At 40.1% G+C, this 22,522-nt stretch overlaps 2 protein-coding genes and 1 long non-coding RNA gene across 4 annotated transcripts in view; 2 read left to right on the top strand and 1 right to left on the bottom strand.

Annotated features, from left to right (window-relative positions):
- Positions 1-11,252, top strand: part of gpc5a (glypican 5a) — a 48,426-nt gene extending 37,174 nt beyond the window's left edge. The window contains exon 9 of the mRNA XM_037247494.1: positions 9,148-11,252. Within this exon, the coding sequence (XP_037103389.1) occupies positions 9,148-9,293 (146 nt within the window). The 3' untranslated portion in view covers positions 9,294-11,252. The remainder of the gene's footprint in view (positions 1-9,147) is intronic.
- A 6,513-nt stretch (positions 11,253-17,765) lies between these two features.
- On the top strand, positions 17,766-20,531 carry LOC119120680. The gene is made up of 3 exons (XR_005097564.1): positions 17,766-17,925; positions 19,124-19,221; positions 20,442-20,531. It is a non-coding gene; the product is annotated as an uncharacterized LOC119120680 (long non-coding RNA).
- gpc6a (glypican 6a) overlaps positions 19,303-22,522 on the bottom strand; it is a 47,904-nt gene continuing 44,684 nt past the window's right edge. For both annotated transcript variants that reach the window (XM_037247780.1, XM_037247781.1), the window contains 3 exons: positions 21,414-21,544; positions 20,721-20,896; positions 19,303-19,675 (listed from right to left, as the gene is read on the bottom strand). In XM_037247780.1, coding sequence (XP_037103675.1) covers positions 19,458-19,675; positions 20,721-20,896; positions 21,414-21,544 — 525 coding nt within the window. In that variant the 3' untranslated portion in view covers positions 19,303-19,457. The remainder of the gene's footprint in view (positions 19,676-20,720; positions 20,897-21,413; positions 21,545-22,522) is intronic.

Genomic DNA, 22,522 nt, shown 5'->3' with positions numbered 1-22,522 from the left:
GGCAGGTGTTCTTTCCTTGCCGTCGCTGTCCTCTGAAAATGTCACTCAGCCTTCATCGTCAGGCCTCCAAGGTCACCCTTAGATGTGCATCAGTAAGCTCGGCCCATAGGCAGCAGATCTACACGTTGCTTTCCCATCAGCCCTCCTCGCTCCGTTCACATGTCGCAGGCAGAAAACAAACATTGCAGACGGCCAGTTTGTTGCGGGAGACCTCGGCACGAGCACATGAGGTGAAAGCGGTGACTGGAGAAAATTTCAGTGGTGCGCAGCAAAAAGGGTGACGCCACTCAGACTGATGTTGGGCGGCAAGCTTGGCTCATGATGGATGGAGAGACGCTTTTATCTGAGAGGAAAACATTGCTTTCTTTGTGGTGATCAAAGGAGCGTGGGTTTGGAGTTGAGCAAATGCTTTAGAACGTGATCTCTGGCTACTTTGAAGCTTTACTTTTTGTTTGAAGAAGAAAAAGGACCGGATTTACTTCATGATGACTTTAGCAGACACATGATCAATCTTGTGAGCTTAAGATCAGGGGATGCTTTGAGAATAATTGTCAATTTTTGTCAATGTGAAGCCCTTTGAGACTGCTTGTGATTTAGGGCTATACAAATAAACTTGACTTGACTTGACTTGTGTCCCATGGCTGATTCTGCAGATAGATGGTAGTGTAACGATGATGCGGAGGCGTGGCTAAACATTTTGTTTATGCAGCAATGCAAGCTTGGAGGTTTCTGATGAGTAACTGGGGACCAAACACTCGAGTGGCCCCTTGCCTTTGGTCCCTTTGAAAATACATTTAATTTAATTTAATTTAATTTAATTTAATTTAATTTAATTTAATTTAATTTAATTTTATTTAATTTTATTTATTAATTTCCTTATTTATTTATTATGTTATGTTATTTATTATATTTTCCTACAGCAGTTGTATTGTTTATTATTGGATTAACAATTGAATTGAGGGTTGTGTTTCTGTTGGGCATCCGTAGGAATTTCAAAAGCCCAAATGCATACAAGAGCGATCCACTGTGGAAAAGGACATGAAGATTGAACATGATAAACATGTGGCAGTAAAAACGGACGTTTGTCAACAGAATTTCAACCACATGATCGTATCGCTCGCCCATCAGTGAGCCGATGATTATCAGCGATCCCCCTGTGGGTGTCGCAGTTTCCACGGACACGCAAACCACAAGGAATAATTTCAGCCTGATTGGCAGTTCCAGCAAAGTGTGCCCTTCTCAACTCCTCAAATCAAAACACAAAATATGTGCCGTTAGAGAGCTGCATTTATTTTTTGGGTTGCGTAAAATTTATGTAGTTCCATGGAGCGCAGGTTGTTTCCCACAGTTGGCAGATCCATCTCGCAACTGTCGATAAATGTCCCAAGCGTGTCTCCATTAGTACTCGCAATTCGGCCCAATCTTAATTGCGCATGTTAATGAGCCAACACCACATTATGAAGTGTCCTATTTGTGTAAAATGTGGTCCCTGACAATGAATAGTTATTGATCAGCAATACTGCCATTCAGCATTCGCCCGCCATTGATTACCGCCCGCACTTCCTGCAGAGATTCGATCCGATTGCTAATGTGCGGTCCGGGCTTGACCGTCGGAACCATCGATTATCGCACTTGCCATCCAGCGGCTTGTCACTGAGGCCTGGTGGGAAATTGGCAAACAGTCATGATTGTGACTGGCAGGCGGAGACTCGGTGGGTTCTCCCTGTTTCTGTCACCAAGCTGTTGCATAATTGATTAGCTAGCCCCGACGTTGTACAATACGCACAGCGCTGTTTTATGTACTAAAAGTGATGTTAGTTGTCAGGAAGGACGTGCCGTCTCAGATGTGCATCAACAGTTGTCTCCAAATGGTTCTGTGTTGAAAGGAACCGGGCCAGCGTATGTGACTGAGGCAGACTTTATTGCTTGTATCACTTGTCTGCACTTCCAATCTCTCTATTTTGAGTGTAAATTGTGGTCACTGGAGGTCCAAAACTTGGTGGGGAGATCTATCATCATAACACAGCCAGGCACTTTAATAACACTGCCGTGGGCTCCCGTGAAGAAGAAGACGGCATTTACTTTGTATTTTTTATAGCGTGGGCCAAGTCGGGGTGTAAACTCGACCTGCAAATTATGCCGTATCGTTCTTGAAGTCAGAAAGGAATGTTCTCTTTGGGGAAATAAAGAGAACAATGATAGTAGCTTTTAGCTAATATTTGTTAGCATAACGATTGCTCTTCTTTCCTACATTGTCATACATCCTACATTTCCGCACTATAAGGTGCACTGGATTATAAGGCGCACCTTCAATGAATGGCCCATTTTAAAACTTTGTCCATATATAAGGCGCACTGGATTATAAGGCGCATAGAATAAATAACTCAACGTTGCTCAAACGCTCAAATGCAATCACAATATAGGACAATATAGGAACACTCGAAATAGTAAAAACAATAACAATAGATCAATAACAAGATCACACAACACACAAAACAAACACGTAAAGCTTACTTTAATAAATTAGTCCTCATCCACGAATCCATGTTGGTCCATATATAAGGCGCACCGGATTATAAGGCGCACTGTCGGCTTTTGAGAAAATTGGAGGTTTTTCGGTGCGCATTATAGTGCGGAAAATACGGTACTTCCATGTTTTGTTCTTAGCCATTCTTGTGTTGTTGTTTTTAAACTTCTGCTGCTTGGCCATGCAGAACGATGGATGTGCATAGAAAACAATTTACGAGTTGGCTCGCATTCCAATTTAGTCTCCAGAGTTCCTTTAAGTTCCGTACTCATGCAGCGGCCTAATCTTACTCAACATCTTTGCTCGCTATCGCGTGGAAAGTTTGATGTGGCAAGAAGCCCGCTTGTAAATCATGAATATTGGATGAGACGTGCGGCAGATGAGCCGGGGCCCTCCAGGCGGACCTGCCATTAATTAAATATCAATTGGCCATGCTTCCTTCCGTACCTTATTTCATGCCACATTCAGACCTTGTCGGGGAATTTTCAAGTCAAGTTAAAAGGAAGGTTGCGGCGTTACGCTTTCTAATCATCTGTCATTATGGTCACTGGATTTCTTGATTTCTACCGAGAGCACTGAGCTCAAACTTGGCCTTGTTTTGCTGATTGTGGCTGAATTAAATTGAATAATTTGATTTCATTGAATTCAGTCGGCAGCAAGTGGCAAGATACTTTTTAATTTGTTGTTCATAAAAAGTTCATGAAAAACAAAAATGAACTTTTTACTGCTGAAAATGGCTAAATAAGTCAAATGTACCTTGACGTGGATTCAAAATGTATTTGGATCCAGATGATTTTATTTTATTATCAATTTTCTTTAGAGGCATCTACTTGACTTTTTGGTTTCTGGTGCTCTTCACAGCAGCCCTCTTCACCTTGGAGTCCCTTTGATGAGGTCCAAGGGATTGTCCTAATCCTCAGAGGGAAGACTCCAGGTTGATCTTTTTTTTTTCCTTGCTGAGGGGATGAAGCCACTTAATGGTTCACAAAGTTAATCATCTACTGGGAGAACCCGAGTGAGCTTCAGGAGCAGCTGTCAGACTGAGGTCCTTTTGGGGCGGACGCACACAGTCACGCAGTGTTGCTCGCTTACGCCCGGTTACTATTTGAAAAACATTGGAATATATTCTGGTGAGCTGCAATGGGAGAAGCAAGTGTTTTTTCAATGCATGACATTTGTGAGTCCTGAGGTGCCTGCAAGTGTATGATGTGCACGAGAGCAGTTGCCTGGCTACGCCAAGATAAGCGTGCCAATTCAAATCCTGATTTGTTCTCACAGAAGGGAAAAAAAAAGACTCAAGAGATGTGTGGGTTTTTTCTTTTTTCTGAGTTTTCAACTATTGTATATTATCCTAAAATATTCACATTTGCCATTTTTTTTTTTTTTGGACACATCCATTATTGCTATACCACCAAATCCCTTAAATTAAAACTTTCCTCTTAAAATAATAAATAAATAAATAAATGCAATCAGATGACTTTTTGATTCACACTGCAGCATAATTCTTTCACCCATATGTTTTTCTGAACGTCTTGATTCCGGCAAGATTAGTTTTATATAGAAATAATATTATAACTATAATAAATAGAGTTGTGTCTTGTGTTGGAAAGATATTCCAGATTGTCTCCATGCATTTCTTTCTTAAAGTTGACCTGAGTAAAGCAGGACATGATGATGGACCAGATGTTGTATTTTATTTGCGCCTCCTGGCTCACAAGCAGCTTGTGCCAGTTGTTCACCCTCGCCTCGGCATGGCGAAGAGCTATCAGTAGCTTAATCAAGCATAAGCAATTCCACAGCCAGTCTGATGAATTTGGGCCATGCCTGTTGCTGCGCAGTCCCAGGAAATAAAAGCTCCGAGACGCTCCGTGTTTATGGAAAGGTTAATGGAAGGTTAATACCAAAGAGATCACAACGCATTTAGAAACTTTATTATGGAAATTGTGTTTTCTCAGATGACTTGCATCAGAACTGGGTAGGGTGTGATCATGCTAATTAGAAAATCATCTTCTTTTCCATTAAATGAAAGTGTTTTTAATTTATTTATGAGAAATTATGATCAAGGTGTTTCATTAAAACGCCATCATTGGCTCCCGAGTTTGATCAGTTTGTTTTTGTAAATATTATATTTTTGGTGTTGTTTGCATATTTCTTTTGCCCTTGGAGTTGGACTTTGTGCACAAGTCACCTATGAAACCAGATGAGAGAAATAAATCACAAATCCTCCATCATTTGAAACAGCAACATTTAGATTGACAGTCGCATACAAAACATATTTCAATCACTTTTTAAGCACTTTTAATCTTCTTTTATTCAAACACCCACTCACACATCCTTTTGGCGCTTATCGTCAAAGCGAGACAGATTGGCGAAGGCCGGAGCAAAACAGAATGACCTTGTGCTATTCACATCTATTTGGCTTCTTGGGTCGAGCTTTGTGAGGCTTGACAAAAAAAGGGAGAAAGACCATTTTGTGGCAAGCAGCTGATTTGTTTTTTTTCTTTACGGAGAAAGGCAAGTGCTTTAAACACTGATGACATTCGCTCCGATTCATTGTGTTAGGATATTAATGACGTTATTTTCAACGTGTCTTATATAAGTTGGCAGAAATTGTTGTTTTGAAGCGACTATTTTCCCCCAATGGAACAGTCGCGTCATAATAATTATTTAAAAACACTCTGTGTTATTTTGATATATTTGGCCAACATTATATTAGAAACAAAATGACATTGAGATTAGAATAGAACTGTATTTATAAGCATCAATCCCTGCACTCTTTTTTTTTACTGACAGACCCCCCCCCCCCCTCCTTTCTTTGTATATTAGTTTTTTCAATTTGAGCTGCTGAGATGGAATGCATCCTGCTTGAAAAAAAAGGTGTGGCACCGGCCACAGGTGCAGAGCTTTCATTCCGATTTATATTCTGCCCGTGTGTGCGTTTGCGCAACCTGAGTCTGAGTGACTGGCCGTCAGAGCCCAATATTGACTGCTCGGAGGATGTAATGGAGGCTGTGGTGATGGAATTCCTGGACATGAATAGTCTGAGTGTGGCGCTGGCTGCTGCGGCGGCGGAGGATATAAGCAAAGCACTTGATCATTGTGTTAACCCCATGCCGAGATGCTGAGAGGGCCTCAGCGTTTTAGAATAATGCTTCACCCTTGAATTAGAATCCATTGATCTGCGCTGTGCTATAATTGCGGGACGGACGGACGGATGCTTGTTTTATTGGGGCCAGACATTTGAAATCCGTTAGCTGCAGAAGGTAAATTCAATCAGACAAAGGCAGGCTGGCCTGATTCAAGGTGACCGCTTTATAGGAATCGTAGTCAAATAACTCGTTGTCTGCTTTTGTTATCTACACCGTGTAACTTAAGCCGCTTGATTTTATGCTGCCTTTGTTTCGGTTAAATCGGGTTGTATATATTTTTTTTCTGCACCCATTATCCTGCCTGATCAGGAAAGATTGCAATTGCAAAGGTGTTGAAAGGGAAAATTTGACCATCTTTCGTGTGGACAAAATTGGGCCTTGTCTTTTAAAGCCATTTGTCGCACTTTAGTGGCCAACCACCAAATAAATAAATAAATAAATAAAATGCATACATAAATAAAATAAATAAATACAGATAAATAAATACAGATAATGAAATAAATAAAGATAAATAAATAAACAAATAAAAAAAAAAAGATATATATATAGGTTCACCTCACTTTTAAACATCGCTGTGATGGTCAAGCACTGCATAAAAGTATGGGGGTGCTTTACAGTACCCACGGAAACTGAATTTGTCACTTTTACTAAAGTTAGAACGCTTTCATTTCTAACACAACAAAGGACTTGAAGCCCATTCCGATGATATACGTTCCTCCACCCGCATCACTCGCTCCCAATTAGGTGATGCACAGCTGAATCTGCCACTGCTTCACAGTAAATACAAATTTGAAGCACATCTAAAAGTCAAATGTGACGTTTCGAGATTGACTGGCTATTGAAAAAGGAGGAAAAAAACATTAGCAGATCATTTCCGGGCAAATTAATGGCACATCGCAAATCGATAGAATTTGGGGAGATAAGCACTTTGCTTCTTCCGCATTCCCTGAATGTCAAGGCTTAATGAAAGTAGTATAGCGTCTCCGACACCGTTATTTGCAATTGTTGTGCCTGCACTTAGACGTCCCTCCAAGTGGTCTCAAGTGGTTTCTTGCATTTCTTCTGAGTTCATTTTGTTCGAGGGTAAACAAAACTAACGAAGGCAAAAATCTACTCCCTTAGAATGAAGCACTTGTCATTCTTGTTTACACTTACTAGGTTGCGGCTTCTCTTGAAATATGCCGCACTTGGCTCGGCCTTTATGAAATGCAATTAACCTTCGATACACTTTCACATAAGTGTAAGAAGATCTAATCCATTGTAGCCCTTCCAGAATAAAAGGAGACCTCCCAAAAATATTTCTTTATCTGCTTCGGTAAAAGAGGAGCGTTGCTCTGTTTTGTCTCCAAATCTGAAGATATTCCCCCGCTGTCACACAACACAATTTTTATCCTTCTTTCTTGTTTGTGCAGTCAGAAAACGCAGCATCCGTTTTGGGAAAAATATCTTTTGCTCCTTTTATTGTAATACGACTTTGTTGGAGCAAGACAACCCGAGCAATATTTCTACAAATAGGTGATGATAAAAAAGGAAACTCAGGAAAAGAAGAATTTCTGGATCCACTTCAGACTAACACAAACTCGTCCAACACATTCACGCACACGCTCACGCCAGATTATAAAACTGGATTGTTGGGTTTTTCATCCTATTCTTAATAATGTCTGTGTAATCCTTCGAACTTTAGTTCAGTGCAGAGTGAAAAGATTTCTCTCAGGGTTAAGAGTTTATCTCAGGCTTTATTTCTGGCAGCAGCAGTCTAATAATGTCAAATCACAGCAAAATCAATGCTTAAATGCTACTGAGATTTCTCCCTCAGGCTGGAATTTTCAGTGAGTTTGACTTACAAGCAACCTGACTTTTTTTTTTTCTAGAGATGCGGGCCATCATTGGACGATTTATGAAAAACAATTTTTGACTTACAAGCAACCCGACTTTTTTTGTTGCTTTTCTAGCGAAGCGGGCCATCGTTGGATGATTTTTGAAAAACAATTTTGACTTACAAGTGACCCGACTTTTTTTTTTTTTTTTTCTAGAGATGCAGGGCATCATTGGACGATTTTTGAAAAACAATTTTTGACTTACAAGCGACCCGATTTTTTTTTTTCTGGAGATGCGGGCCATCATTGGACGATTTTTGAAAAACAATTTTTGCTTTTCCGTTCAAGAAAAATATAAATATGAAGTTAGCGACGGTAGCGAACACACCTTCACTTACTTCTTAACAAGCAGCAGTTTGGCAACTAATATTCACTTGAACTTTACTGTCAATTTAAATAGATAAAGTACCATGACACAGTATGGCAGACCGGACCTTCGTGATATGGCAGAAGCCTTTGAACATCGTGTAAAATTGACCCTCATATGACCACGGCACAGAAGAAACTTTCCATCACTTCATGTGTTAAGTGTTTTTTCCCCTTCTGCAGTTAGCACACTATTGATCCTTTGCGGTCCTCAGGAATCAGCGGCTATCGATTTCACTTCAGTTGTAAGCTTCTTTTTCTGACCTATGTCTCTCTTCACACTGAGCCTCATTGTCCGAGCAAGCTTTTCAAACATCCGAACCGCTCGGCTGTGGCTTGACTTTCCAAAAACGCTGTGAAACAAAATCGCAGCTAACGAAGTGTAGTTTACTTTCAAAGTTGACATTGTGCACCATCAATGCGCTTTCAAAGTCTCATACTGCTTGAGGGAAACTTCTCTCATCTACTAACAGCTTGGAACAGCATGATGATTTGCCACAACAGGGAATAAAAGCCGTAAATGAGAAAAAGATGAGAACATAATTTAATATTACATTTTTTTTCCCACGACTTTATTACAACGTGTCATGATAAAGTTGATTCAAGTCAGCTGATGAGCTCCCTATCGACCCCAACGTGCAAATTATACGGCATGAGCTTACAGAATACCAATATTTTTTTTTCTCACCTTGAATAGGTCACCTGTCATGTACATTCAGTCATTATACTCTAAATGTACTCCGATAATGACTTTGGAAGGTAAGAGTGATTATCCACCAAGGATATTTTTAGCTGTGTCATAAATTATTTGGCTGGTACAAAAGAACATGAAAGAATTTATCCGAAAATTTAGTCTTACTGCTTTTTTGCGCTAGCAGAGCCTCTTAAACTTTGATAAAAGGAAAAAAAAAATCAATACAAGGTGTGGATGTTCACCGTTATGTGCATTCAAATGGCTGTCCTGGGGACTGCTTCAGAGTGGATCAATAGGTGTTTGATTTCAGATGCCGCAGTGATCAAGTTTTATTCTTGTAGGCTAATGGGAATGTATGTTATGCAAGAATCAAAAATGAATATCCAAAAGTAAAATGCAATTGATTGGGGATTCTCCTTTGGAGATTGGAATTACGCAGACAAACGGAATACAAAGCTTCTCAAACTAGCCTCTTTTCTTCCAATTTAGCTATTATTGACTTTCTTGTGTAATCCTGCTGTGCTCTCTTTTCAGTGAATCCAAATGTGTCAAGTGATCATCATCATCATCACCCACCGATAAAGGAAGCGAAGGTGAAGGTCTCATCCAGGAGCATCAGACTGACTGCAAACTTTGTCGCCATGACGATGACTTGCTTACATGTGCTCCTGGCATTGTAACGGTCGTAAATGTTGAGTTTTAACCTCGTTGAACAAAATGAGGACATGTGACACGAACATGCCACAGTGCAGGACACACAGGCCATGCGTGCATCCTTGCAAAGACTTTTAAAGAACATGTCCTGCTTTCACTAACGGAAGATTATTTTGTTAAGTATCATTTTCAACACTAACTACAGTCTCTTTTCGGAAATGTAAAGCTTTAACTGTGTGATGCGTGGCCTTCAGTCATGCAAATCGTGGCAGTCTGCTGTAAAAACATTAAGGAGAGCCAAAGTAATTTGATTTTAAAGACAGGCATTAGCACTTTGAGGCGTCAGCACAAGTGGCAAAATATTGAAAGGAATATGCAATTTGCAAACAGTTTCTCTGTAATGCTTTTCCAAGGAAATGTCGAACATTTTCCTTTCCTCTATATTCTTACAGCCAGTTTAATTGGTCTATTTAAATTTGAAGGCATGATGGAGAAAGAGAGAGTAAAAAAAATAAAATAATACATATATGTGTGTATATATATATCTATATATCTATATAGATATATAGATATATAGATATATAAATTTCCGTCGTCTTTCAGACTCTGCAAGCTCCTGGAGCGTCTGAAAGACAAATCCAATCTTTTCAGCTTGTTGCTTGGCGCTACATACAATGCACAATATGCAGATTGTCAGCTGCCAGGATTTTTTTTTGCTGCAGAGAAATGGAAAATGCCATCCATGAATGGTTGAGGGAATCTTGCTGTACAGTACGAGATGTGCACTCTTGCTCACACTGGATCGTGTCAAGGAAGGGATTACGGAAAACACTGACTAATATTTGCATCCAAAACAAAAGAAATATATTTGATATCTTTCCTGCTCTTGTGAAAGAGATAAAAGAAATATTGTGTCCTTTTATGTTTTATTGCTTTTATTCATCTGGAGCTGCAGATTCAAATCAACTCTTTGTTCGTCATATTGATAGCCAAAGTGCAAAAATGTTTGTCTGCAGGATTTTCTCTGGTTGATTTCACTTTGGATGATTAGATGATAAGACAGCTTCTGCTCGGCATTGCTAATACATCTTGTCATAAATAAATCTGATGTTCTAGCACAATTTTGCATATTTTTTTCAGAACTGAAATTTTGCGCTTTGGCTATCGACATAATCCTTGCCCGCCATTCATTCACCATTGCATACTCGTATAAATTTGAAGCTCATGTCTTGCCACTGTAATACTACCATCCAAGAATACGGTATGAGGATTGTGGCCCAAATTCCCACAAGACCCAAAATACGACGCGAGAAAACTCCCTCACTGTAAATAATGGAAAACAACATTAAAACCGATGCTCCCTCGTTGCTGGTGCAGAGTTTGAATGTCCATAGTGCTTGAAGACATTTCGGAGGAAATTCTCATACCTAATTCAGCGTATCTACTGTAGGCGACTTTCACCAGCACACCAAAAATATAGATAGCGCAGGAAGTTCTCATGGATGGAAATATAGGAGCTGTTGTTAGCGCCGTGGCATTTCTGATCGGCGTAATGACGACCTTGTTAAAGGCAGAAATGTATCATTGTCACCAGCTAGCATTGTGTCAGCCTTTTAAATATCTTCCTAATATTTCTCACATTATTATAATTGATAGATTTGTTTGGAGAATTTTAAATTGTATTGATATCTATCCTGGGGTCATCTGGAAAACGTAGCACGGCTGTTTGATACTGTCAAAAATATCGCTAACATCAAAGACTACATGCTAATTTATTTAACATTGTTTTTTCGGTGATGGTTCAATTTCTGGGTTCTCAGAGAGAGCCCAGGTTCTACTGGAAAATAGAGTAGTTCTGATCTTTACTAGGAAAAAAAATATTTTCATAAACAAAATTGAATTTTGTATTTATGTTCTACCATATCCAAAATTAATACGTAACATATTTTAATAATATAATGTAAATTAAAGATAATTCAACCAGTCTTGTTGATGTTTGGCCTCCATTGTGTCACGACTCGCCCCCGGTCAGTCCATTATGTGGAGGTCATTGTCTGTGTGCTCGCCCCTCCCTTCCTGTGTCTACTCTCAATCGATGTACTAACCACAGTCACCTGCCTCTCGTTACCTGTCGCGTATATAAGTCCTGTCTGCGTGTCACACCCTTTTCGGATTATTTCTTGTCTCATGTTCTGTTGTCGCTAGTTTCTTGTGTCTCCGTTAGTTGGGTTTTCGTTTGCCAGCCCTGTCAGTCAGTCCCGTTGACTTTGCCGGTTCTGTTGGCTTGTTCCTTTTATCCTTCTCTGCTCCATTCCGATCCTTGACACATTGTTCATCGAGAGCGACTATTTGTCATTTATTTAGTCTATCAATCAAGTCATTTATTTTTGAGAGTCAATTCTATGCATGTGTTTACTTGCACAAGTAGGTCAGTTGGTTATATAAAAATAAATCTTCAAACGTTATCAATAATTTGTTGCACAAGCATGGACTAAAATAGTGATCTATTTTCAACATCAAATTCAGTGTGAAGCACTGAAAAGAATTCTTGTGCAGTCAAATGCAATGTGACCTTCAAGCAGCAGACTTTAGAACTACCAAACTTCCTTCAAAGGTTACAGCACTGGGCGGATAACAAATAAAAAGACAAATATTTTATTATACAGACTGAAAGTCAAATATTTGATCAGTCTCTTTCTTGCAATGGTTCCCTGACGCAAGATGGACGCCGCCACATGACTTCATCCGGCTGCATTGAGGTCGACTGTTGTGCCAGTTCTATTTATGCCACCAAATGATGCATAATTCATCGTTTCTAATTACGTGGTAAAGCGGAAGCTTACGCTGGTGCGCACATATGGAATTTTCACATCTTGGCTGATTTTTTATTTTTAAATATGACAGCCCCACCACATACTGCAAAAAAAAAAAGTCAGGTACTTCTCTGCATGAATTAAATTATCACCTTCCAGAACTTTTTGAAGTTGAAGGATAAAACATTTTGAATGTAACAAGAAGGTTAACAGTGAAAAGCCTGACACTTTTTTATTTTTATTAGCGTTAATATGGTGAGAAATGAATGACTAGAAATAGAAATGACAATTTCTCATCTTTGCTGGTAGCAGTGCAATTTCCCACTAATTTATAATTCCGGTGTGTCATGAGCGAGTTATTCTTTGCTGACATATTTAACAAAATGCTGCAAATGTCGGATCTGCTCGCCAACAAATCTTGGCTGCTTTCTGGCTTGTAATCCACTTCAGCTTTGTCTAGTCTGTTGAAAAGCATTTTGTACCTGCCGCCCAATGCAAATGCTAGACATGCTTTGGATTTTCTTTTTTTTTTTTTTATCGTTGTGGTGTCAGCCTGAACATAGCACGGGCTTTCTCCATTCGTCTCATTCGGAAGTCAAGTGGTAGGTCAAAAGGGTAAACCGTCTTTTTCTCCTCAATGCTACATGCTAATGTGCAGTCAGTCCGCACTGAGCCCCCCCGGACGGGTTTTACTATTTATTTATTTTTTTCTGTTGGAAGATCAGGGAGGGTAATCTCTGTCTCTGCGATCTAGGATTGTTCTGCTCTTTATCCCGAATCCGCTGGGAGAGTCAGACAGAGAGGACGATAAGGGAAATGATTGGAAAGCTTGGATGTGATGTTCACAAGTAAAAAATGCATGATGATAGAAAATGACTTAAAGCATCCAGAATGGGGCTTATGTGAGATTCAGCTATAATGTGCGGCAAATATACAATGACACACTGCCGGCAAGCTTCACTGCCACGGGATGCAATGTGGTGATACGTTAATCCATACGAGGATAGTTTTACATTTTCTTTCTCCACACTACATCCTGAGTTCAAATGTGCGCATCACCAAGATGTAATATTCCAAAATAAAATAAAAAGCCTCGGTGCAAATGCAATGAAACTCCAACTTTGAAGAATGGAAAAACTTATCATATAGATATTCTATAATATCAAAGTAAGACTAAACCCTACTAAATGATGCAGTCCAACTGGCGGTAGGGCCACATATGTTTTATGTAGAGCAGCAGCGCGTTGTTGATCGTGCAAAGTAAACAACATTTGGAGTGCAAATCATTCAGGAAGGAGTTACTTGACTAATGTCGATGTGATGTCGCCACAGGAAGTCGCAGACGGCGTGTGTCGATACCAATTGTTCCTCGCAGGCAAAAGGAAGTTAGCAAATAAGTACTCCCGTGTTCGACTCTTTGTGACATTATTTATAAATAAATAACACTGATCAATGTCACGTAAGGGGTCAGCAAAGTGAGCTGACACAAAAATGTATCCCACGCACCCACCTGCTGCCTTTCAAACGTATTTATGTCGTATTACGTAGCGTTGGGTTCAATCCATTTAATTGCTGGGCTCTTATGGGAGGGTAAATTGAAAAAGCAAGGTTTAATTTCAAACTTCTCAATGTCCAAGGGACTTTTCTATGTCTCCAAAGCCCTAACACTATTACTTTGTCATGTAAAAAGCAATTACAACGGCGGCCTGAATGAAATGTGTCACCAGAGGATCTATTAACAAGATCCTCAGATTCACAGTTAGCACCCTACTTTCAATCTGCAGCTCAAGTTCTTTGAAGGACAACCAAAAGGCACGTCTCGTGTCACAGAATTCTACACATTAGATCCTTTCCAAAAGATCATCAAGATGGTGATAGGTTTAAAAATGTTTTCATCGTACCTCAAGACAATTTGTTTTGCGTTAGCCATCTCACCAAGAAGCAAATCGTAGCCGACTTTGAAAGTGATTGCATATCTGCGGCAAGAAATCATTTTTATATTTTAAGTCAAATTCATTCAGTCATCTCAGTGAAATTACAGATACGTAAAATGCGATGTTCCGCAAGGATCTGTATCGGGTCCATAACTAATTTCATATATTGGATTTTTTTTATTTTTTTTATTGCAGTCATCATCAGGTTGTTCATGTTATTGTTGTTGTTGTTCAAATAGTCCAGATGCATAAAACAGAATGAGCAAGATGATTATTTTCCCATTAAAGCAGCTGTCTAAAGCTGGCTGCTTTATTTCAACTAGATCACAATGGAAGCGTCATTATTTGTTTGTTGAGAGCAAATTGTCAGGATGGTCTCAGAAAAGAAAAAAAAAAAACGCCTTTCCATATCACATCTGAGTTGCCCCTTTCTCGGCACTTTATCCATAATTGAAGCATATAAATAATTGTACATACAGAAAGAAAGCTTGTAATGAATAATTCCGGTTCATATGTGGCGCAGTCTCCATCGATGCCGTCGTACAAATGAATAAATTGATGTTTGGAGGAGCTACTTAGATGTAATGGATGTGGAATTGCACAACGCTTTTTGTCTTTTGTTCACGAGTTGAAAGATATTTTTCTGCATGGCCTGACAACATGCGACACCGTTTGAAGATGATGTAACTTAAATGCCGTGGCCTTTTGCCGTCATCAAAACCCGATGCAAACGGAGACCGGTGGGAAATTTGTGACGACTTTGACAGCACTCTTCAAAACACAAAATGAAGGGAGCTCTTTTGAGGAACCCCCCCCCACCCCTTTACTTCATGCACTCCTCTCTCCTTCACCTTCCAGCAGAGTTCTTGAGATTTGTCAAATATGTAAGAGGGTGGAGGTGCTCCGGCAGCCCGTGGTGGCCCAGCACCCCGGCAAGACACTCTAAGGTTTGATTTCAAGTGTCTGCATAAATCACAGCCGTGTTTGACTGGAGCAGTGGCTTTTGACAGCTCGAGAAAAGTTGCCGTTTCGATGAGGCTTTCTTCTGGTGTTTGCTGCAAACTAGTACACGACTGGAATTTTTGTTTGTTGGAAAGTACGGGCCCCTCCAAAAGAATTGGAACAGCAAGGTCAATTCTGTGTACTGAAGATATTTGAGTTTCAGATCATAAGATGAATGCTGTTGAGTTATGCTCTCAATTATATATTGTTTTTGTTTTGTGTTTTGATTCATTGTATTTATTTCTTGGTATGACAGACTCCTTGTCTTTATTTTATTTTTATCCACCGGGTTCAGTGCAATTACAAGGATTTCACTCAAGTACCTGCTGCTGTATGTCACCGTAAATAAAATAAAATACATAAATAACGTGAAATAAAATAAAATAAATGAATAAACATATATAAATAAATATGTGAAAAAATTATATAAAATTAAATAAATGAATACAAATAAATAATTAATGAATTAAATGAACAAACAAACCAAATCCAGACTTCTTAACTTCAGCTTTTGATCTGACACCCAAATGTCTTCAGCAATCAACAAAATCAGAGGCATCGACCTTGTCGTTTCGACACATAACCCGATGCCAAAGCAGCTGGCAGGAACACGGCGTCATCAAGAACACTTCAGGATTGCCTCACTCCCAACCCAAAGCAAATAATGCTGAAGAGGAGGACCGTGGGGAAACACAAACACTTAACGTGCAAGTAGCGAGAAGTCACAGATGCCCTGCTCACTGCAAGTGTGCTTCAATGAGACATCTCATCTGTGGCGGGCTTTGGATTTTTGTCCCCAGCTGTTCTCACCCTTGAGTACGGGTCACAAAACGTCGCTCCTGGTGCCTTTCAACCTTGAAAATCTGGCTGCACTTGACAGACGTGCTGCCAAACATTTCGATTTCATTGTTGCGGCAGCTTCTTTGGGTTCAGCGGCATCACTTGGGGATTCCTGCTCAGCTCTATTTTGAAACACAATCTTTTTCCAAGCTCTGATAAAAATTCTATTGACATGAAGGATCTTTTGGGATCACGTTGTCCTCATTCTTTGTACTTTTATCAGAGTTACCAAACGGCCAATTTGACCTGTCCTCGTTTTGAGATGATTAAGAAAAGCAACCAATTCAATTAGCAATCTGTGCTTTCTTTATTAATCTTATAAAGGCAGAAATATAGCAGCCTGCTGGAGGTTTCACGTTCTGCCTGCACTTATGTAGGCTCATTTGAAAAAAAAACAAAAACAAATTAACTTAACTCATTCAGTGCCATTGACGGTTATATACGTCAAAGATATTAACTGGGTTGGCAATGAATGAGTTAATTGAATTGCCCCTTGGGTTGAATGCAATGACACTAGCTTGTGATTGGCTGGTAAAGGGCTCGCCCCCAAAACCTTCAAGTTGGGAGACACTGATCAAAACCGCCCCTCAGAACTTTCCATGGAGCTTGACTAAACAACCAAGGTGTCAAGAATTCATTCTATTAAAGAGAACAGAAGGTGTTGATTGTCAATCCCTCCCGTACACGAGCCAATAAACACCTGCTGATGAAACCTGAAATTGGCACAGATTCAAAAAGTGCACGAGCTGACTCCAAATCTAGTTAAAAAGACTCATTTGCACATTGTGTGCCCAACTCACGGAACTGCAGACAAGTGCAGATTGGAATCTAACAATCTTGGCAAGAGTTAACTGCAGGATTTTAAACATGCAAGTATAATATTGCTCAAATACGAACAATGACATCTTCGGAGTTTTTGTATTTTTCCCAGATCAAGAAACGTCAAGAAATATTTTAAAACAAAATCTTTAATATTACTTCCTATCATTTTCAGTAACAAAAGCCAAATGAGCAATCCATTCATTTATTTAAAAAAATGGTAAGGCATGTCTGCTGTATCAACACTTCCAAAACACTTAAAACACACGTGCGTCGGCAGCTGTGCTCCTTGTTTGCCTGATTTTGCAAATGAAACACACACTCACACACACACACACACACACACACACACACACACACACACACACACACACACACACACACACACACACACACACACACACACACAGTGCCACACTCACAGCAAAAGTGCATTACATCGAAAATGGAAAGGACCTTGCATAAAACACCTCAAGTCAGTGGCCATTGTCGTCTGGTACAAAGTATGATGAGACAAAAAAAAAAAAAAAGTAGCCTCCGCGACATTAATGCTAAATGCGTCTCTAGGAGATGGGACCAACTTCATAACATGTCTTTTGTATTTCTTCACATTATTTCAGGGACACCAATAAAGGCCGTCTCATTTTTACCAGACATTTTTGTTTGGGCTCTTGGTGCTGCTCACCTTGGAACTTTTTTGGCCATATTATTGAGTTGTGCACGAAGTCTCCGAACGGTTGGAGCTTCAAGCAAAGTTCTGCTCATCTATTTCTGTTGTACTGGCTCTCTGTTTTACACTGGGGAGTCTTGTCTCCGATTCAATCGCACCATGGTGAATCTCTTTGCTAATACACTTCATGCACGGAAACGAGATGACAGAATTTATTTGCTTCTCAATTTCGCTCTTGCTTTTTCTCTCTGGTAAACCATATGGTCAAACACAAACACTTTTAATTAGCTGCAAATGTTGTCTCACCGGATAACTACTCAAATATTTGCTTATTTGAGAGGACAACGGGAGCACCGTGTTTCCATTGTGCTTGTCATTTGTGTTTAAGAATTTCTTAAGGACATGGGCCGTGAGGGAAAAGTGCTTTCTCTGCCTCTGGAGAGCAGCGAAGGAGAGGAGTAATGTTCCATGGCCGCTACGTGGAACGTGTAATCTGTTTGAGAAACTCACTGCAGCTGTTCATCTGCTTTGGGGAAGAAAAAAAAAAAGTCTCCGCTGAGAAAAGAGATTCACTTTTCAGGTATTTATCTTTCCGCACGCTGCATCTTGGTGATTCTGTACCAGCCCTGCTGCTATGAACATTTTTCTTATTGGTATCCCCGCAACATGTCTGAAACCTTTTACACCTTGCTCTAACCCACAGGTGTCAAAGTCAAGGCCCGGGGGCCCAATACGGCTCGCCACATCATTTTAGGTGGCCCGCGAAGACAAACTTGTGCATCGTATTCATGTCAATTCCAAAATTTCAAATTGTTTTCACTTTTAAAAAATAGAGATATTGTTAGCAGTTTTTATTAGCATTCGTTTTTTTTTTTTTTAAATAATTGTTATTTTTAAATATTTGATTTGATTTCAATATTTCAGTTTTTATAAGTCTCTGTTGTGTAGCCTATACTATATATACAATAGAAGACGTTCATACATTGATTTGGGTTGACAATTTGAATGGCCCTTTGAAGCAAACTATGATGCGGCCCGCGACAAAAATAAGTTTGACACCCCGGTTCTAACCGCTGCACTCGTTTCAAATTGACGGCTTGGTGGATATTGTGCAGAGAGCATCAATCTTCAAACTTATGCTTGGAAAACTGCTCTGATGGTTAAGTAAATACTGAGTGGGCAAAACTTGCTGTAGTCAGAATTGATATATGCTCTACACGCTTCCACAAACAAATAGTAATTGAAGCATGTTAGCTAGTGATTTATAACAGATAGATTTTGTTTTGACAAGTTGGTCCCTGGAAAGTAAAGTAGAACGGCATTCTGCCGTTTGTGTCCTTTGTTTTATATGTGATGCGTATTCAAACAAAAGGTTATCAGTCCTTAACTAAGTCACTCACGTTACCTTCTGGGACCTTCGAAGGAAACATATTGGAGTCATAGCAAACTGCATGAGAACAAAATTCCATTGATTGGAAAGAAGGAGGTATTCGGATTAGTGTTCAATTCAAACAACTCAAGCCAGCAAAATATGTGTGTGCAAAGCCGTTCCCTTGAAGCAGTCCAAGAGGAGCATGAGATACTTGAAGGAAAGCAGTCGCCTCAAGTCAAACCACCATCTGAATAAAAACTCAAATCTATTCAGGTAGCGAATATAATCGTGTCCAAATCAAAACCTTAAAAGCTTTAGAAGCTTGCATTGAAATGAATAAATAAAGCATATCTGAGCTTTATTTCCTTGCATGCATCGAGTAAGCATTTTTTTTTTTTTCTTTCAGGGGGGTGCAGACAGGATAAACTGACCGCAGTTGTCGTACAAAGGAGACAAAAGCACATTCCTGCATTTTCTACAAAACAACTGGCAGGAACACCGGAAGTGAGTTGTCACCTGCGATGATTTTAAAAATGTACTCTGAACGCCGCCATTTTGGTCAGTTTCGTCACCAAGCTTTTTTTTGGGGGGGGATGACAAGGATGCAGCACTGTACGCATTTCACTCCTCGCACACAGTCAGTCGCGAAACCTTCCGGAAGGCCCAACAGGTCCGGCGAGGGAGCAACGCGCCTCGGTACGCGGCGGCGTAGTCGTTAGCGAGCAGCCGACGCTGGTGTATTATCTCCATCCGGGCTGCATTGTGCCGAACGACGCTATGAGGGTGGTTAGCAGTAACAGTTGCGAGGGTCCGTGGGAGAGCGTCTTGCCCGCCACCGCCGTGTGGACGTCGCTTCTGTCGGCTACCATCACCGGAGCTTCGGATCCGACCAGGACGGCCTCCGTCGTGCAGCCGTCGGTGCAGCCGCTGCCGCTTCCCGAACTGCTGCCTTCGTCACCTGGGTGGAAACCGCAAGATAATCTTGACTCGCTTGAGAATACATCGGAATGTTACACTTCACTTTTCTTCGACAAAGTCTCGATCCAACAAAATAGCGTAGGGAAAATAGTGTATTTCAATATATACAGTATTAGCCTTTAGATTAAAAAAATCGTGGAAACCTGCAAAATGGAAATGAATTGCTCCAAGCTGTGTCCAAAACAAAGCAGACATAACAAAGATCGTGGAAACCTGCTAAATGGAAATGAATTCAAGCTGTATCCATGCGACGACGTCTCACTTTGGATGTGTGCTTGAGGGCATTTACAACTAATACAACAAACTCAATTGGTCCTGCTCTTAATGTTCTTGCCGTTTATTAAATTAAACGAGGCAAGGAAGGACTTAAAAAGAATATACTACGACACTCTCACAAAAAAAGACCCCATTTCTGTTTTCCAACGCCGAAATATTTGTGATGCTACCCGTGTTTTTTGTTTTTAATGTATCTCTTAACTCTTTAATTGAAGTTGCCTAAAACATTCAAGTCCATCTTAGCTCCATTGTTACAAAGTACGCATCATCCCGTACTCCATTCGTCCGTATGATTGGCCGCATCTCGGCACGCATACGGCAAACGGGTCATCATTAGCTTGATTTATTTCTCTAATTGAGGTGAATGGGTGCAAGTAGTACTAATTGTTATAAATGATGTGATTACAACTTCAAACTGATCAGGGGTGTTAACTAAATCACTTATCTCATGTTTGTCATTCCTTGTCTAGACCTTTGAGTCCACATCTGCCCGCATTGACCTTAAGATACAAAAGTCTACGACACCATGACAACGGCTATCTGTTAACATAATGATGCCATTCTTGGTTCTTTGTAAAACGAATGCATCCTTGGAATGAGTCGCTCCCTGATGAACTGCAATCTTCCATTAAAGGTGATGACTCATATGCATTCATGGTATTGTACTTGGGTATCTTTTCAGAACCAACATCAACTTCTCCGCTCTCCACTTATAGACCTACAAAAACCAAATATATAATAACACTTACTGGAGTCTTGGAAGTAGATATCATTTCCATTGTATGCATTTTTCAGCTTGTTGGTCATCACCCGCAGCGCCATTATTTGTTGGCGAATTAATGTGTCGGGTCTGGTGATGTCCAGGTTGACCTCTGGATTGTTCACTTGGTTGGTTAGTCCTTCCTTCACCACCTCTGGGAAATATCTAGATGAAATCACTTGGTATTAGCATGATTCCTACATTAAAAACCAAATATGCATTCTGGAGTTCAGTCAATTTTTTTTCTTCACCGTCCACTCATGTCTTGATCGTTAAGGACGTTTTAGTGTTGCAAAGTAATCGATGCCCCTTCCACATTTCGAGTGGTGTTTAAAAAACAGTGCTGGCACAAGCGAAGGAATTAACATCTTTTATTGCACCATCTGTGATTTTGTTATTTGCGGGGGTGCAAAGGGGCTGCTCTGGTAAAATATTCAGCCTCTCTCTCTAGCTGCAAAGGAAGCAGCCAGTCCAATCTTCGGTACAGCTCAGTGATCTCCACGCTGCAGTGGTAATAAGTGAAGTTCCAACTCCTCGGGGTCTGGAATCTTGCCGCTTATAGCAGTTCTTTGTGGAAGTGCTAATTATTGCACTTTTAGAGGAAGAGTTAATCCAGTAGGAACACGTTGCTTGAGCACGACAAGTTGGCCCGCTTTGCAAGAGTCACGGAGGTTCTCCTCACCTGGCCTTGGTGTGGCTGTTCCAGCACTGCTCCTCGTCAGACTCAGTCAATTTGCCGTCGGCGCAGATATCGTCCGGTAGATTGGACCAGAACCTTTTGGACACCTTCAGTTTCTCTTTGATGTCAATCACCTGCCACAGGCCAAAAAGGAGCATAAAAATTCACATTAGCATGATTTTTTTAGCGGGCTTGTTGAAGTTTTAAAGGGTTAGACGGAAGTGTGGATGGGAAATGAATCAGAGAACGAGGCGGATGGAGTTGTTTACATTTGCAGCGGCACAATCAAACAACTTGCGTGCAAGAAATTTTTGTCATTTATTCCATCAACTGAGTTTTATTTTCCTCCACTTGCATCCGTAAAGTGTTTGTCTTTGATTGGTACAAGAGCGAACCAGCTTGAATACTTGGAAGGAGTGCTCACCCGTGACTGATTCCATCTGGACTCTGCACCAACTTTGAGTGGGTGAAACAGGAGGAGAAAAAAAAAAAAAGAAAAATGGGGACTCAACATGAACAGATGTTGCTATTGTTTCTGATGTCATGATAAGAGAGAACACAAATGGATCAGACCACCAATCTCAGAAGCCCAAAAGATCCGGAACAAGAAATGCACATCACTATTTGCCTTGCCCGAAAATATCAAAAGATAAGTAAGTTTAGAAAAACAAAAAAATAAAATATAAATAAATATATGCACGGATAAATAAAAATATAAATAAATAAATCTACAAATAAAGAAATAACAAAATAAATAAATACATGAAAAGAGCTGTTGGAAAAATAAAAAAAAATGAAAATAGCATCTAGCTGTTATTTTTAATACTGCGCTGGGTTAAAGGGTTAGAATGTTGTCAATATGCATGTATGCAGGAATGTTATGAAAGGAGAAAAGGAGGAGTATGTGGCATTGACGCTTTGGGAGGAGTTTCACTCTTTGACATGTCGAAATAAGGGTCAAGGCAATATGTGCAGAGAGAAATATCCAAAGGCGCAAAGACTCTCCTGACTGTTCCGCTGAGCATATGAAATATGTTTGCAGCAGAGAGAGTTCAGGCGAGAATACAAAAGCAAAAAGCTATACGGTATAGTGTTTGTTGGAAAGCAAAAGG

This window comes from Syngnathus acus, chromosome 3 (genome assembly GCF_901709675.1).
Source record: "Syngnathus acus chromosome 3, fSynAcu1.2, whole genome shotgun sequence".
Lineage (NCBI taxonomy): Eukaryota > Metazoa > Chordata > Actinopteri > Syngnathiformes > Syngnathidae > Syngnathus > Syngnathus acus.
Note: the sequence above shows the minus strand (reverse complement) of the source record. Positions and strands in the feature narration are given on the sequence as shown.